Genomic DNA, 18,037 nt, shown 5'->3' on the forward strand with positions numbered 1-18,037 from the left:
CTAGGAAACATATGGAAAAAAGGAAATTGAAATAAGCTTGAAAGCCATTGGTAGCATTAAATATGGATTTAGAAGAGGCAGCAGTGTTAGTCTGTGCAAGCATATCAAGGAAAATTCAAAGAAACGAAACAAAGAAAAAAACATGTGGCACCTTAAAGACTAATCATTATATTTTAATGTAAGTGTTCATGGACATATCCACTTTGTCAGACATTAAGAGACATTAAAGGCGGAGATCATCATCTTCTGTCTCTGCAAAAACCACTATGGCATGGAGAAACCATTATGGAAAGCTGGCTCGATAGCTCAGTGGTTTAGGTACCTGGCTGAGAAGCCAGAGTTTGATTCCCAACTGTGCCTCCTTGGGAAGAGCCAGCCTGTGTTGCCATAGGCAAGTGGCACAATCCCAGGACATCCTCAGAAGAACAGTAAATCACTTCTGTGTATTCTCTACCTAGAAAGCCTTGAAAAGAAATTACTTGTCAGCATGCTGCTGCTGCTACTACTACTGCTACTACTACTAAATAACAACAACAACCAAACAACCAACCAAACATAATCATAATCATAATAATATGGCAAGGATAATCAATGAAAGAGCAACTTTCCTTAATTTCCAAAGCAAAAAAGAGATCTCCAAAAAACTACTTCTCCAAAAACAACAACAACAACCCAATTCTTTTTATGGCATGAGCACACATTTCTTTCATTCTCACTGCCTCTAAAACAGGAAAGTGTTCTGTCAATGGAAGAGATTTGTCCCTAAAACTAGTATAAAGAGATGGCACAGACCGGAAGAGGAAGAGACAAACTCTGCAGTCAAAGCATACTTTGTTCTCTGAACCGATTAAGACAAAAGATTTGCCCATTCACTGTTTTGCCTGCTTTAGGTGGAGTTCTTTTTAAATATTTCAAAGACAGAGTGGAATCCTGTAGATGTAGAACACATTCTGGAAAAAGAAAATGACTCAGAAAGTCACCCTTTTGACTGTCTCCACCTGCCTGCCAGCAACGCCAGATAAAAGAGGATCAAGGTAGGAGCACTTACAAAGTAACAATTTCCAAGTACTGTGTTCCTTGCAACAAGATTTTAAAAGCCTTTGGGGGGGGGGAGCTTTGAAAGCCTAATACATTTATTGCAGTATAAAGTTTTGGTGGACTAGCATTCGTTTCCTTAGTTCGTTAGGTGTGTATATTTACATACGACCCAAGGGGAAAGAGATGTCTCTATGCAGTGAGAGATAACGGCTAACCCCGTTTAAGTAATCCCGAGTAACTGGACGAACCAGGAAAGCGGAGAGCGGCGGAATTAGTGGCAACTCCGTGGGGCAAACAGCAGGCCAGTTTTTCTTTCTTTCTTTCTTTTTTTAGCGGATCGCGTAGGTAGCCAAGGCTTCCTCCCTGTCCTCGCCTCAAGGACAGCGCCTTGCCGGACGCCCGCAGTTTTATTTCCCGACACTCCGGCGAGCCTGCCAGTCCGAGGAGGCGGAAAGAGAGCAGCCAGGGGCCGGTCTTCTTTCCAGGCAGGGAGCAAGCTTTTAACACTGTGTCCCTCCCTCCCTTCTTCTCTCCCTGCCGCCCCACCGCCCAGGGCTTAGCCGGGCCAGGAGGTTCAGGCGGCGGGGGGCTGCCAAAGGCAGGGCTCCGCAGGACGGCAAGCCTGGCAGGGCAGCCTCCCACGGGCGCCCAGGTTAGTCACCTACCTCGGAGCTATTCAGACTCTCCGCCGCGCTCTCTACAGCCATTTTCTGCCAGGGGTCCGCCAGCTGCGCTAACGGCATCTTCACTCTTTAACTTCGGGCCGCCGCCGCCGCCGCCTCTTCTTCTTCTTCTTCCTCCTCTTCCTCCTCCTCCGGCTCTTCCTCAGAGTATCACTTCGACTCAGCGTCAGGATCCTTCCTCCTCCCCCAGTGAAGGGGAGGAGGCGACCGAAACGCCGCTCACTCTCCTCCGGACGGAAGCCGACGTGAAGAAACCCCCCTCAGGCGGAGGGGGGGGAAGGGTGAGGACGGCAGGCAAAAAAAGGGAAGCCGGCAGACTCTCTCAGTCCAACCTCGGCGCCCGACTCGCCGTCCTGCCACTCACTCCGCTTCCGCTCCCAACATGGCGGCGCTCGAGCTGTACCTGCCTGTCAAACCCTGGCGGGCTGCGTCATTCCCGAAGGCGGGACTGAAGGAGCCAATCAGCTTGCACCGCAGGTAGTAAAGAGTCGGAGTCTCGAGCGCAATGCGAGGGGAGGTGGGCCGGGATTTGGATCTGGTTACGAGAGGCGTGGGAGGGCAGAGGCTGGTAGTCCGGGACTCCGGATACGTGAGTTCTGTGTTGCTGCCTCCGAGGCGCGATGTGGGAGCTCCGCTGACTGTGCTCGGGAAGCACGGTCGCTCTTCCGGTCTCGCGTCATCTCTGAAACTTGTCGGAATTTCCTAGTTACACGCATCAGCTCTTACGCTCTTTCGTTGCCCTTAGAAGAACTGAGCTGGCATAATTGCCATAAATGCCACCCCCTTAGTCATGACACAGTTAAAAGTATGTGAAATAGTCGTTCCGAAGATGTAAATTAGGGTAGAGCGTGTGCTCAGTTCTTCTATTTTCGGTCAGAAATTTTAGAACATAACAGTTTGTGGTTTTTGTTTTAATTATCAGTTAAATCTAATTATATTTGGAACAAAATTCTACAGAGAAACACGAGGTAAATTATGTACATATGTTTGGAACCTATCTCAGTGGACTCATAAGCCAAGGATTCTTAAGCCCTTATCAAATATTGCATCTGCTGTAATTCTCATGATAGTTCGTTACTAACTACCTAGTGCCATCTCACAAGCCACATTGGAGATTATGATACTCAATCTTGCTACTTATTACTATGCTGTTCCCCTTTGTTATCTATAGCCTAGGATGACACCAGTTATTGTTTACTCAATAATCATTCCTGTAAGGAGCTCAGTGGTCATTGTCTGGTGTGAAATACCACATAAACTAATTGCACCTGGGGAACAATCAGCCTCTTTCTTTTGGGGCCATGGTGTAACTGTATAATTAGTTGCCATGAAATCTCACATGTCTGAAGAAGTGGACTTGTCCAGGAAGCCTCACATTAAAATACAGCAGTTAGTCTTTAAGGTGCTGTACCATTTTTATCTTTTTGTTTTTGTTTTGTTCTTGCCTGGCATCACCAGAAAGGAAGACAAGAAAGATCAAAAAGGACATTCTTCACAAAGAAGAGTACTTATTTGCATTACATTTGCATTAAATTTAAATGACTTTATGCAAGTACATTCACAATTACATATTGTTCCTATCATTTAAGTGGAAATACATTACTGCTCTCTGTATTGCACAAGGTTGTGGCTAAGTGGCCATATTGGGACATATCACTGAGATAAAAGTGGGATATAAATCAAACAAATAAGGTATAGTGCTTAAAAACTTTCTGAAATACTCTGTACCAGTGGTTCCCAACCTTAGGTCCCCAGATGTTCCTGGAGTACAATTCCCAGAAATCCTGGCCAGCACACCTAGTAGTGAAGAAGTTTTGATCCAGGAAGATCTGGGGACCCAAGGTTGGGAACCACTGCTCTATACCTTGTATTTTCTGTAGTTTACTGAAAATGAATATGTTTAGAAGGAAAACAAGCATAGGCCATTGTCATTTTGTGGAAATCCTGGCTAGGCAATAGTCAGTTATTTCAAAGGAATAGTCTCAACAGGGCTTTTGGAATGCCTACTTCTAGGGACTGAACTTACATCTGAAATTCATACAAAATTGACATACCTAATATGTTGCTTTCTGCCATTTATCAGTAGTTACTCAGTGTGTTTTGCTTCTTTTCTTACAAAATAACTCCTCCATTTTCTTACAAAATGACTCCTCCATCGCCCCCCCACTCCGCAGTGAAAGAGGGCTGATTAGGTACATTTCCCAGTTAATGCTTCTACCTCCCCTGCTTAGCCAGGGAAACTCACTAAACGGGAGGTAGCCACTTACATGTCACCAAAAAATGAGGACAGCTCTTCAAAATGAAGGACTGGCCCCCTAAAGCTTTGAATGGGTGTTAAACATGCAGAAGCTCATTAAAACAACGAAGAGTTCTGCCGTACTTAAAAAACATGGTCGCTTGAGCTTCTGTAGACTACAGCCTACTTTCATGGAAGCTTATGGTGCAACAGATTAGCTAATCATTAAAGCAGTACAGGACAGGACTCTTGTTTTTATTGGAATGGGCGAACAGAGCTACACTGGGAGATACAATTAAGGAGCAGGCAACTTAATCCCATGGTATGGATATTTACCTGTTCATTCTGCCTTACTCCACAGTGATATAAATAAATGAACATAACTTCAGTAAGGGTCATTGTTTTATTTTGCATTTTAGTGTTACGTTCATTTGCTAATTTGTGTATTATTATCTTCTGATGAACATATTTTGAGCTGAAGAAACCAACAGAACTGGAGCATACTCAATTCTGAGAAGACATGCTTTGGCCTGTGTGTCAGGCCTGCAATTCTCCTGTAACCTGATTCGGAATAATTCCCATTCGACCCAGTAAAAATGTCATTTTGAATAAATATGCATAGGTAGGATTGTGCTGTTAAGATCAACAACAGCATAGTCGCATGGGCTGAATTACTCTAGGGGAAAAGTAGGAGGGAAAATATAAAGCATAGGATCCGAGTGGGGTGCTGAGTCCTTTCCTACCTATGCTTTCTTCCAGAACTGTTTCTGTTACTAGTTTTGATTGATTGTGCTGTTTTTCTCACAGGAGGATTTACATACTTCCTATCGCAGAATCCCACCAGGAGAGAAACAGCTAAAAATACAGTTTCAAGCCAGGAAGCCTAACTGCAGTGTTCTGTGCTATGGACATTCTCTAGCACTCCTCCCTCATTTATAAAAATTTTGCAGTCAGCAGCCCAGTCCTAACACAGAGACCTGCTTCTACCATATACATCTAGTTTGGCTTTTATAGGCTGTCATGAATCTCAAGACATATCTTAAAAAATATGAAAGAAGAATAGTGTTCTGTTACTTTACTGAATTTACGGGGCAGGAACAGGATACTTTTTCCTGATGCCTAAGAAATTATGAAATAGCATTTGAGAATGGCTACCTAACTTTCTAATTATTTGCCTATACATATAGCCTGAACCCAGGAGGCATGTTGATTCCTCCAGTGGGTATATTATGGAAGCAAAAAAGAATGGTCACTGTGATGGACAACTCTCAGAACACTCCTGTCAGTCAGGTCAGAGCTCTGATGTAGGAGCCAATGATATGACAGGAGGGGCGGAACCAAGAAAAAAAGGGGAAAGAAAGACAGTTAAGGACAGTTTAGGCATTAGGGCCTAGGTTGTGTTAGAGCGAAGAGTAATAGAGAGATAGAGAAAGAGATAGGAATAGGACAAGGAAAGTTTATGTGGTTAAGATTGGAAAGAGTTAAAAGTGCTAAGAAATAGAGCTGAATATATAAATACCTTGATTAAAGTGAATCTACATAAGCAAACATAAATGTAATCAAAGCAACGTTTATTGAATGAATAATAAAAGACCATCCATGATTTTCTTTATATGATTTACCTACGAACCCATAAATAAACATTGTTATATTGGACAACACTGATTTAATAGTCGTATTTGGTACAGAGAGGAATATATCCTCTGGTGGCAGTGAAAAAGGGTGAAAAGTACATGTCATGCCCGAAAGTGAACCTGGGTGTTTAGAAAAACAAACAGGGGAACTGGGTGTGTGTGACAGTCACAAATCCAATTAAAGTGAAATTTAGTTCAATAGTTACTTCCAGATCAGTGGTAAAGAGTGTTAAACTAGAGTACAGTAACTGTAAAGCACATTGGCTGAAATCCTGTTGTTTAGCATAAGTTGTGGAGTCAACTCTATAAATTCCAGTGAATCAAATAGACCTACTCTAGTTACAACATAGTTTAGTGTATTAAGTCACAACCAGTGGAACTTACGGAGTTTACTCGCTAACTCCCCACTGATTCAGTAGACCAAATCTAGTGCAACTAACTACATGAAACAACGTTTGAACCATTATATATTACAATGCAATTTTTTGCCAAAGCATTACTCCTACAATGCTATTTTTTTCAATGGCATTCAAAGTAACCAAGTTTTATAAAATACAGACATGCTAGTTTGAGGAATGTGAAGGAGTGAAAAGGGCTGAAATCTGGTATTAGGTCACAAGTAGTGTAGGCCCATTGAATCAATGGGGGTTTAGTGAGTCAATTCTTCTGTAACTTCCACTGACTGAAATTGGCTTGCTCTAAGTACTGGCTTATTATGATGACTTTTTAATGGATTTATTTTATTTATTTAACCTTTTTCTTTCAGAGAATAACATCCACTCAGTGTTGCATGCCATCAGTCACTTCTAAGTTACAATGATTCTATAAAATGATCTCCAAAAAGTTCTGTCATAATATCCTTTCTCAGGTCTTATGAACTAAATATTTCCTTTATTTAGTCAATCCATCTCATGTTTTGTTTCCCACTTTTAGTAGCATTATTGCCTTTCCCAGTGAACCTTGTCTTCTCATAATAAGTTCAAAGTACAATACATCAGTTTTGCCATTTTAGCTTCTAGTGAGAGTTCATGCTTGATCTGAACTGGAACATGTTTATTTATTCTTCTGGTGGTCTATGATACCTTTGAAGCTCTTTTCCAACATTACATTCCAAATGAGTCAAGTTTTATTGTGTCAGTTTTTTTCATTGTCCAGCTTTCACATCCATACATAACCATTAGAAATACCATAGTATGGATTATCTTTGTCATTGTCTCCAGATGCACATAATTACATTGGAGGATTTTCTTTTCTAGTTCCTTCATAGCAATCCTGCGTTTCAGTCTCCTTCTGATGTCTTGGCTGCAGTCTTTATCCTTGCTGCTGATTAATAAATAAACAAATAAATCCATGCTGATGACTGAAAAAATGGATACACACATGTGACTTTTCATTGACAATCAGCATGATCATTTTAACACATGAGTTGTCTCCTGCATTCTTGGCTCCTCATAGTGTAATTAACATTCATCAGGAATTGAAAGTCCTTGCCAGCATGGTCTGATGTAATCTTGTGGGCGGGATTGTCATAGGCACGAGCGGGAGCTCTAACAAAGTATGGGTAAGGTAAACAAAGATGTTCTGCTCCTACTTTTCATTTTGGGAGAAATACAAAAATCTGTTTTGGAAGAACATACTCTGAATTGCTTAAAACTTCAGAGTTCTTTTAAATTTTAAATTTCTCTTCCTCCTGGGTGGGGAAAGATACCCATACGTTTGTGTGTCTACATGTCTATAACACATGTAGACACACAATTTCTTTGGAAGACTACTTCAAACATGAACAAGATTTGACTGTTTTATCTTTGTAGAAGAAATCTGATAACAAAATCAAGACAAATTTATCCCAGGTTTCTTTCCAGAAAGTCACTCCATTCTCACAAAAATTTTGGGGGTAGGTTAAGCTGGATAGCTCATTGAGTTAGGTATCTTTCAGTTGTACTATGTGTGAATTGCTGTTCTAAGTTCCATCAGGACCAATTGTTTGGTGTGTGATATAATTTTTAAATGGTTGTTCAGGTTCAGTGATTGGTGAGTTTAAGTATTTCAAGAAATGTATTGTCATTGCTAAATATGCAAAAAATTATTTGTCGGAATTATCAGTGAAAAAGCAAAAAAAGAGAGACCATCTTGTATCAAAGTTTTAACAACATGCTGAACAGTGCAAGAAAATACTAGAAGAGGTGCACATGCACTTAGTAAATAGGTAAGAAAAGCAATTTGATTTATATTATGTGATTAAGAATATTGCCTTTCTGTCATCCACAGGTTACCTGATCTATGTCCACTTGTTCCACATGAATCTTAACTTGGAAAAGTTTGATTAAGGAAGAAGTGTTCCAAATGAAATGTGAGATACAGTATAATGCTTGCCTAACTTGTACTCCAATTCTTGCCTACTGCCTCTATTTCATGCCACCATCCTCATATGTGAAACTGTGAAACTAAAGCTCTAGGATGTTTGGTAAAAAAATAAAATAAAATAAAATAACTGCAGCCTTTAAGAAAATAAGACAAGCAGTACTCTGACAGCTCCATCTCATTTAGTGTTCTGTTTTCACAGTAGCCCATTAGATGATTCTATTAAGCTTACAAAGAGGTGATGAAAGCAATACCCTGTTCCAGTGTAATTTGTTTTTATTGGCAATTTCCAGCCTGAACATAGAAGTTCTGCTTAATAGTTCCAGTTAAGACCTTATTGTGTAATCTTGTGTGATTTTGTTTAATTTGTTTATAAAGGGATGTTGTATGCAACTTACTTGTTCCTACTAAATGATAAGCAAACATAACTAGGACCTACACACATGTTCTCCAGTTATACAGTTAAGCCTCATTCAGACTGAGCAAAATTTCATCCCAATGCCTCCTAATTGGTCCTGAAGAAGCACAGGTCTTACCAGGATCTGTATCAAGGCTACACTTTTCAAAATGGTTTTCCTCAGACTCCTGTCCTCTAAGAAAATAAAGAGATAGTTTTTGAAACAGTTTAATAACCAGTTTCAATGGGGCAGCTTTTCTTCTGGAGCTACTTTTGTAGTTTTAAACCTAAGTGTACTTAATTAAAAGCTTTCCAACATGGCCCTCTGACATTGTAATGCACTTCTAATTGTTTCAATCGATACTTTGCTGCTTCAAAAGTCTTGAAATTTAAAAAATTGTTGTTTGCTTCTGTATTTTGAAAAAATGACTTTTGTGTTTCTGATTATTGAAAGCTTCCTATGACTTTCTACCTTGCAAAGGGGACAAAAAGGCAGAAAGTCTTGCGTTTTATCATTGCTTTTCACTCAACATAGTGAGGGTCATCTGGAAAAAACCAAGAATTTCAGTGACCAATCAGTCACATTTCAACCAAAAAATGCTCTGTTTACATCAGCCATTCTCAATGAGCTATATATGATTCTTTGGGCCCCTTGGCACATACGAAGGAGGCCACAAACTGGAGACAGTTCTTCACACACCACCTTATAAGGTTCATTATGTGACGTATACAATTCTGATTTGGCTTGTATTCATTTCATATTACATATTTATGACCGTTGCCCTTTAAAAAAAAGGTTGAGATTAGCTGGTTTAGATGAACCCATAAGGTAAAGGTAAAGGTTCCCCTTGACAAATTTTGTCCAGTCGTGTTTGACTCTAGGGGATGGTGCTCATCCCCATTTCCAAGCCATAGAGCCAGCGTTTGTCCGAAGACAATCTTCCGTGGTCACATGGCCAGTGCGACTTAGTCACGGAACGCCATTACCCTTCCCACTAAGTTGGTCCCTATTTATCTACTCACATTTGCATGCTTTCGAACTGCTAGGTTGGCGGGAGCTGGGACAAGCGACAGGCGCTCACTCCATCACGTGGATTCGATCTTACAGCTGAAGATCTACAGACCTTAAAGCCTAGAGGCTTCTGCGGTTTAACCCGCAGTGCCACCACATCCCTCTAAAATCCATAGCCAGAGACTAAAGGTGTGTAGATTTGAGCTTTTGGACTACCAGAATTCCCCAGGCTCTGCTGGAGAATTCAGAAATTTGCATTCCAAAAACACACATCTGCACACTCCGTTAGAGACAAAGTTTGGGATCCAGACAAAGTTCTTCCAATGGGTCAAGCAATGTAACTACCGTAAGATCCCTTAATTCAATTTGGATCAAGCTGTGAACCCACAACATTTGAAACTGCAACTCCCATAGTGTCTTAGCTATTTAGGGCTGACGAGCACCAGAAATCTGAAGGTCAAGGTTCTGCCCTGCCCCCTCCGCCCAGTCCAGCTCAGATTGCTCTGTAGTCAGAAGTAATCAAGTTACTCTGAATGTATGAGGGAGAATATCCTACCCTTTCAGCAGAGATACAATAATAACAAATCAATACTGTAGCTTGCTGCCCTTTAATGACACTGAAAATCTGCTGTCTGATAATGCAGTCTGAGCTGAAAGATGTGGCAGCTGGCTTGGAAGTAGAAGAAGCCTTTTGCTCCTGCACAATCACCCTTGTATTGGTAGTTCTTAGAGGGGCTGGGTTACCCGTAGACGAAGCCAGGATGCCAGCACATAGGTCAGCCAAGGTGGGAGTAATCCTAAATAATCTCCAACATTCCTTGGCTGGAGGAGGTGGTTGGACTGAGCACATCTACAGGTGGCCTAGTGTCATCTCAGTTGGCTCTCAGACCTTTTGGGGAGTTAGAGTTGTACCAAAAGCTGCTGCCTCACTCTGGCCAGCCCTGCTCTCATGTCATTGATCCACATTTTCTATCACAATGATTCTCAATCTTTGGACTTCATCTCCTAGAAATAGCTCAGAAACTATCCTTCATAAACTTTGACTTAGTACCAATATCTATCTGTAGAAAACAAGTAAACTGGATAGAGTGTGGAAAGTGAGAAGGCAAAGGCCACCGTTGATATGTTGACCATTGGCCCGACTGGCTGGTGTTTCTAGGAGCTTGTCCAACACATCTGAAAGGCTAATTTTATTTATCATTTCACTCTACTGTTCTGGATATGGTACTGTGTTTACAATATACATGGTAGCCTTTGCCCTTTCATTTCCCTCTCTATCCAGTTTGTTAATTCCATGCAAAAAAGATAGGATCGTTGTATTAAGTCAAATGTTAGGAACAATTATTTCTTCAATAGCAGTATTATTTGGTTGTTAGATTATTTTCAGTCTCTGATATTTTCTGTTTTCACTGAACAAGTGCATGCATATGTTGGTCAATTTATTTTAAATACCAGGAATAAAATGAGAGCTCTGATTCAACACTGGTAGGACAGCAAACCTGCTAAGAACCTAGTAAAGCAGGAAAACTGGAACTGGCACAGGTTATAGCCATAAACATTCAACTGTGGTTAAACAATAAGTAAATAACATCGTGCCTGTGGTTCCTACCTCCTGAACAGTAATATATTAAAATACTACCTGGCACAGGATACACAGCTTCAGTGCATGTCTTCATATTACTTTTGTGCATAAGTAAAGGAAGAGATACTTTCTTACAGTGAAGAACTTGATTATCTTTGCAAAACAGAGGTACTAAAAATATACGAATTGTTCGCAGTTGGGGGCAGCAATATAAAAGATGTGTCTTGACCTCAAGGACAACTTGCATTATTAGGGCTGCTCATCTTGTTTTTATTTTGGGCAAGAGACACCTCAACCCAGCATTTGAGGGCACAGCAAAGGGTCCTGTACGACTGTTCTTTCTAAGCACTGCTGTAGTGTACTCTTTGCAACAAATCGTGTACCTTGCCTATGTTCCTGCCCATTTGCTGATATCATCTGGAGTGGCCATACTGTGCATCCTACCATAAAGTTGGGATATGGTGGGTAAAAATATGAGACAACTTTCTTGAGTGTTGTGTCTATAGGCTGTCTTTTAAATATGGTGGAAGACAATTGAGATGTGAAGTGGGAAACATTTTTCTTCAGAAATCTATACAGTATAAGGCAGTAGATTCGTAGCCTGTACTTCTACCAATTTACTGGCATATTTGAAAAGGAAACAAAATGCTACAGAAACATCACAAATCTTTTATGGATCTCCCTTGCACAGGAAACCAAGTTTTAGATTGCTTAGGAAATAGGCTGCATATAACATTTTTTAAAATATAGCAACAACTACTCAGATAAGGCAGAAGGAGATCATTTGAGCAACTTGATATTATCAAAGCCCTTTCATCAAGAAAAAAGGAACGAAAAAAGAAAACCTAATCTATAAAATAGTCTAGGTGGCTGTTTGCTTTTTACTGTATGAATCATACAGTACTATATCCTGTATGAATCATACAACAATGTTGATTCATTCGTTTAATTTTTGGAATTGTGTGCATGTGCACATACATCCTCTATGGTATCACAGATTGCCCATGTTAGATCATGTATAGAATATCTGTCCTATGTTATGTATGAGGTCCAGCTTATCTTATCTGCCTTGCATAGTTTTAACAGCTCCTGTTCTTAGATTTCTCACATTTGTATTCAAGCCATTGCCTTCTGAAAAAAATAGCACTTGTTAAAATTTAAGTAGCTTAGGTGGAAGATTTGGGGCTGTTTCTTAAAATATTTTAAAATGACTTTCATCATATAGACATTAGGGTTTAACTCCTCTCTCCCCCTTCCAATTCAAGGTAAACAGCAAAATTACTTCCAGTATTCCACTAGGCTTCCCAGTAGGTGGAGAATGGAGATTCCTAAATTCTATTAGCTATGGCAGTCGAAATACAGAAACATATTAGTAGCGTTCTAGATTGCATCTTTTTGGATTGGACCAAGACTTAACCATATTTAGAGTAGGCCCTCTTTAAATCAATGTACTGAAGTTATTAGGGAGTTTTAACCTGTGCTCCATTGATTTCATTGAGTCTATTCCAAGTATAACTAAGCCTGAATCAATTGTTGTTAGTTGCCATCAAGGCAACTTCAACCAGCTATCTTAGGCTGTTACCAAACTATTACAGTCTCCTAGTTGTAGCAGTATATGTGGGTATCCAAAGAACAAGCCACTCTGAAATCTAATTTAAAGGAAAATTGATAATTTTAAAATGATCCTTGGATAATATTTGGCACCTGTAAAGTTTTGTTGTTTGGGTGGAGAAAAGACGGGTATAAGATTGGAACATCTGACTAAAAAAAGCTTTAATACACAGAGTTACTTAAGAAAGAAAAGAGCAAAATCATAGCACCTTAAATACAAGCAGGCCCATTGTGGGAGAAGCTTCTGGCGACTGGAGTTCATTTCATCAGAGGCATAAAATGCTATCTTTGTTGGCAGCCATACTGTATTTGTGCAATATGCACTGTAGCCAACCAGCTACACAGATGGGTACAGAAAAATATAAAACACTTGAGCCAAAAAGCCATTAAATGCAAGAGAAACAGTTCGGGAGCAGGGAGGATAATTTTGTAGTCTTGTCTTGGGAACAGATGATTCTTGAATTCTAATTAGCATCTTTGCTGATGCATCAAACAGCCAACTCGGAAAGGGCAGAGGCAGTTAGTCTGACCTCCTGCTGGACCATTCTGCCAATATTTAATTCTTGCCCAAGATACAAATGGTGAATGTACGTCACATGCCTTATTAAAAACCCAGATGGATTTCCTTTTGTCCTCAGCTAATATTTGCAGTAAGGGAAATACGCTTTCAGATCATGACTCAGGCTACATATTATTGCCAAGAAAGAATAAATTGTTTCAAAGCACCAAAGCAAATGTCAGTCCAAATGTGATGGGTGGCCCTTGCAGTCTCTTCCATTATCAGCTACACTGCATCTTTAAAAAGGATCCATTTTGCATTAAAATTTCTCTTGCAACTACTTTTTCTCATGCTGTTTTAAAAAATAATTGTATTTGCCTCTAATGAACCAATTACTGCTGCCAGCATGAAAGCATTTCACCAAGAGATACCAACATTCATGGTTTAAACACCAAAACAACCTTATAAGTGAGCACAATATGAGAAGCAAAGTTTCCTTAAAAGACTAATTTGTTTGCTCACCCTGGCTTGTGGTTTTTCAGCTGTGGAAACAGCTGATTAGCTTGTCATCAGACACTCTATATAGGTTTAGTTTGGAACTTTATTTTGCAAACACAATTGTATTACTTATAGTATTTTTGGAAGGAGAACATATTATCACCTTCTAATTGTGAAACTAACATTTAGTCCAGTTCATCTCCTAGTGTTCATAGCTAATAAAGCTAGTGATAACTTCCCTGTATCAGGAATGAGAAATATGGTTCTCCAGATGTTGTTAGAATGCAACCTTCATGATCTATCATCATTTGCTATGTTGGCTAAGGATGGTGGGAATTATAGTTCCTACCCCCAAATGCAGAGGACCACAGTTGTCCAGCTCAGCCCTACACAGTGCAAGCTATGATGGCATTGCATTTCCTGGGGTAAACAGCTGTTTTTGCAACATAGCTGCTATTTAAGTCTCCTCTCAGAGCTCAGTCTATGGTGATCATCTCCTAAAATCAACTGATATTCTACGACAGCAGTAGACTGTGTGAAAGGGGGAAGTCTAAAACATTGTTATAAATTAAAACCTGTGTTTCATTAAGCTAATTTTGACCATGCTGGTTGTTTTCAATGTTTTTGTAGGACAGATTATCTATCACATAAGAGCCAAACAAATAAGTGCTGAACATTAAAAGCAGATAAACAAATCTACTTGGTATATTCATGTCAAAGACCCAAGTGAGGAGCTCAGCAAGAAGTAATAGAAGATGTTGTAAATTCAAAATATATTACAGCTGTTTAGTCTTCCTGGGATTGTTTTAATAGCTGTCAGTTCTTTCGATTCAGTTTATTTTTGTCATCCTTCAGAAGTTATGAATCACTAGACCTCTATTTATTTATTTTTTGTTTGTTGTTTTTGCAGCTCTATAAGACATTAGCATTGGGAGCTGTACGTCACACAGTGATGTTTGTGTGAAGTTCTTCATTTTATTTATTTGAGTTGTAGTCCAAACTACAGAGAATAAATCCCAGTGAACTAACTGAAACTTGATTCATGAGTTAAGAGTATAGGATTTCACTATTAGATTTGAGTGCTTTCTTCACCATTTCTTTTGGGCACACAATGTTGAATGATGGCAGGATTCACCTAGATTGGCATCCCAAATTGTTACCTTTCCCTTCTACCTTTGGAGTTCATTAAATTAACTTTCCTGCTTGGAACACATTCCTAACCACTCAAGATAGCCAAGGGTCAGCTGACGCTGTGCTGAACGGAACCTCCTCCCAACCTAGAGATGCTGGACATTATTTAGAACTATCCTCTCCTTGGACTAAGTTTGTGCCGGAGCTGCGGTAGTGCCTCTGAACTGGATGCTTGGATTTGGTGAAAATTTGTTCCTCCTTTGTCTTGCGCATTCTTGTCCCTGTCTGGGCCTCTACTTCTGGTACAGCTTTGCCAGCAGATATCTAGAATCTGCTGAGAGAAGAGGGTCTTCATGGCAGAAAGCTATTTCTGCTGGGAGAAGAGGCTTATTCCTAATCCTTTGTCTTTAGAGTTAGGGTTAAACACTTATTTGCTAGCTATTCCTTTTTGGTAAGAAACAAAAAAGTCCCATAATTTGGCAACCAAATCCAAAGTGGACTGACATTATGGCCCATATATGCTTTTGTAGACTGCAAGTGGGCAGTTGATGAAAAAGGACTTGTGTTTGCTTTACCACACAAAAACCCAATAGGCTAATTCTCCTGGGCTGGAATTTTGCTGGTGCAATGTTAGCAAATACAAGCATTTGTGTTTTTGCTTATTTGCACAAAAAAAGCAATCTGTTCCCAAAGGATGTACTCAGACAAAATTCCGGTGAAGGCCAGTAAAAATTTCAGGATATTCATCCTGAGTATACCAAAACACAAAGGAGGAGACAAACCATACTTCATTGCTAGTGTTGGCATTAACACAAGTCAGCAAATAAACAGAACTTGACTCCTGCTGTGTAATAAAAGGAAGAATATCTAAAATTAAATTGCAACATGGATGTTTTATCTTTTGTAATACCCAGATTCTTGGGTTCTTTCATATATAAGAGGTGGCAACTTCTGAAAGTTTGGTGGGTACTTTTGCCCTCTTCTAATTTTAGAGGACTGCATCCTCTCCACATTCACTAGCTTTAAAAGGATTGGCCCTCAAAATGGCAAATTAAATCGCCAGCCATTGGAGGGTTCTGTTTGCCTTACGGTGGGGTGATAGGTCACATCCAGTTTTGCTTTTTAAAATGTCTTTCTAGCTTAAAATGGGCAAAAGTAGTTAAAAATGTCCCCTTTGATTTTCTAGCCAGTATAGCTTGTCATCTGAGGGCAAAAATATGGAAGGTATTAATATTCTGATCCTGGGTGCTCACTGGTACTGAACATGAGCCAAATTTGTGCACCCCAATATATGTGGTAAGGGGCCAAAGACAAAAGAATTGCATTAAATAAAAATGGCTGAAATCTTGTATGTGTACATGCGATGGCAGAAGGCTAGTCATTAGCCAAGGCAATTTTCTGGGAATTAAAATTTTCCTTCTGTCCTGCAGTCCCCATGGTTTCCCAGTGATGAAAGAGATTACTTGGGAGGGATATAACTTGGAAGTAAAAGTGCAAATACATATTTTAATTTTTCAACATTTTTCAGCATTTCTGGAAATAGATTGTATTTGATTTTGATATATTCAGGGGGGAAATCCCCAGATTATCGAAGTTGACAACTTGACAAGTGATTGTATGTGATTCGTGTCTTCAAGATTTTCTCTTCTCCCACCAGAAAGAGTCAAAATGTACTCTGCGATTTTCAAGTGATGAAATAATGGCTTTTTGTTCGTATTTGAGTTCTGATTGTTTTTCGTGTTTGGAGATTGAAAAAAAACCTCCTTCCCATATGTCTTGCCCACCCTTTCCAGATTGGCTATGATCATTTTTATATTTCTGGGTTTGTTTTTCCCCTTTATCTGAAGTTGTGAGTTTTCCCCTTTACCTGAAGCTGTGGTTTGACTTCTTGCATAATTAATCTCAAGGCATTTGTCCCATAAGCATGTTAGTGCAGTGCAGTTGATTCTTTCCTCGCAACCCATTAGTCCAAATGGCAAAGTTTGATTTATGGAGAGGTGCAGGGTCCTGTGCAGCTTTGCCTACAGCATTTGCCTTGTGGCACAGTCTTGTAGTACATTGTCCTTTGCTCTGGAATTTCTGAGAGTTCTGTAGAACCTTTTCATAGTCTCTTCCAGAGAAATATGGGAAGTTTTCTTTGATGAGGGGCTGGAAATATTCTGTTAGAAATTGTTTGTTCATTGGGAGGGACACTGGCAGCTCGTGAAGGGCTGGGTTTTTTTTTCTTTCTTTCTCCTAAGCCCTATGTTGCTGTTGTTAGGGCATTTGGAGCATGAAAGCTTACAAGATTTGACCCTGTTGCTCCACAGTCTGTCATGCTTTAGAAATGGCAAACAAGCACAAGCACATGGAAATATCAGCTCTTTCTCTACTTTCTTTCTTTTGCTTTTGTCCATTGGGTATACTGGCATTTCACAATTACAGCACACTTGAAAATATGTTCACACTGAGTCAGCAAACCAGCAAGCCCCTGTGCCAGTTGGCAGTGGGGACGGGTTTTAAAACCACTTCATATACAGAAAGCAGACTTTCTGCTTCTCTAGCACCAGACATCCTGAGATTTGCCTCCTTCACCAAGGTGGCATAACAAATCCCTGAAATGTCTACCAGTAACCTGAGACCTGGTTATACCAGGAATTGCAGAATGAGGCATGTACTTAGGCTTTTTGCTTTAGTTGCTTGGGAGTTAATTCCTTCCTCAGCAGCACCAGCCGTCTTTAGTTAATCTGACAGAACCTTTCTTAGTGTCCTGCTTCATTATAATTGTTGTTTTATCTGAGAATCAAATTAGGCCAAGTGTCTCTCACATGGCACAGACCTAATTCCGAAGAGGATAAGAACATATTCCTGAAACGGCTATAATGAAGGGCTCTCCAATATTCCAGTGAAATTAGAAGCCCAGCGGCCTAATTTTTATCGCACTGCACTCTAGCTGTAATTACTTCAAAGGGAAGCCTCTTTGATAGAAATTGCAGAGCTGTCTGGATTTTAAAGCTTAGTGATGTTCTTCTCCAAAACACAGTGATTCCTCCTCTAAGTGAAAGGAAGAATTTAGCTTGTTAAATCCTAGATATACAGAGTCATTTTCTGGAAGGCACAGCTAAACCTTAGCAGGGGCTGGCAAATCCTGACATAGCTTTCTGGTTCAAGGTGTTGTGATGAATCCTGATGAACAAACAGATAAAGAACCCTCCCCCCCAATCAAATTAACAAGATGACTTGTGCAAACCCTGGCAGCAACAGCCCAGGACCTGGGTAGCTGGGTTCTGTGTGAGCTTACCATGAGCTTTCCATAAGCCCCAGTGGCAGCAGAGGGCCTGGAAAAACCGAACCCAAGCCATTGTACTGTTGTTAA

General features: G+C 40.1%; 1 protein-coding gene and 1 long non-coding RNA gene across 3 annotated transcripts in view; one reads left to right on the forward strand and one right to left on the reverse strand.

The window, feature by feature from the left end:
- The window catches only part of RPS6KA3 (ribosomal protein S6 kinase A3), a 65,709-nt gene extending 63,715 nt beyond the window's left edge, over window positions 1-1,994 (reverse strand). For both annotated transcript variants that reach the window (XM_020789208.3, XM_020789207.3), the window contains exon 1: window positions 1,704-1,994. In XM_020789208.3, coding sequence (XP_020644867.3) covers window positions 1,704-1,781 — 78 coding nt within the window. In that variant the 5' untranslated portion in view covers window positions 1,782-1,994. The remainder of the gene's footprint in view (window positions 1-1,703) is intronic.
- Window positions 1,995-2,060: 66 nt separating this feature from the next.
- LOC140705719 (uncharacterized) lies at window positions 2,061-8,126 on the forward strand. The gene is made up of 2 exons (XR_012085195.2): window positions 2,061-2,198; window positions 7,860-8,126. It is a non-coding gene; the product is annotated as an uncharacterized LOC140705719 (long non-coding RNA).
- Window positions 8,127-18,037: the final 9,911 nt, after the last annotated feature.

The sequence above is a fragment of the Pogona vitticeps genome, chromosome 3 (genome assembly GCF_051106095.1).
Source record: "Pogona vitticeps strain Pit_001003342236 chromosome 3, PviZW2.1, whole genome shotgun sequence".
NCBI classification, from domain to species: Eukaryota; Metazoa; Chordata; class Lepidosauria; order Squamata; family Agamidae; genus Pogona; species Pogona vitticeps.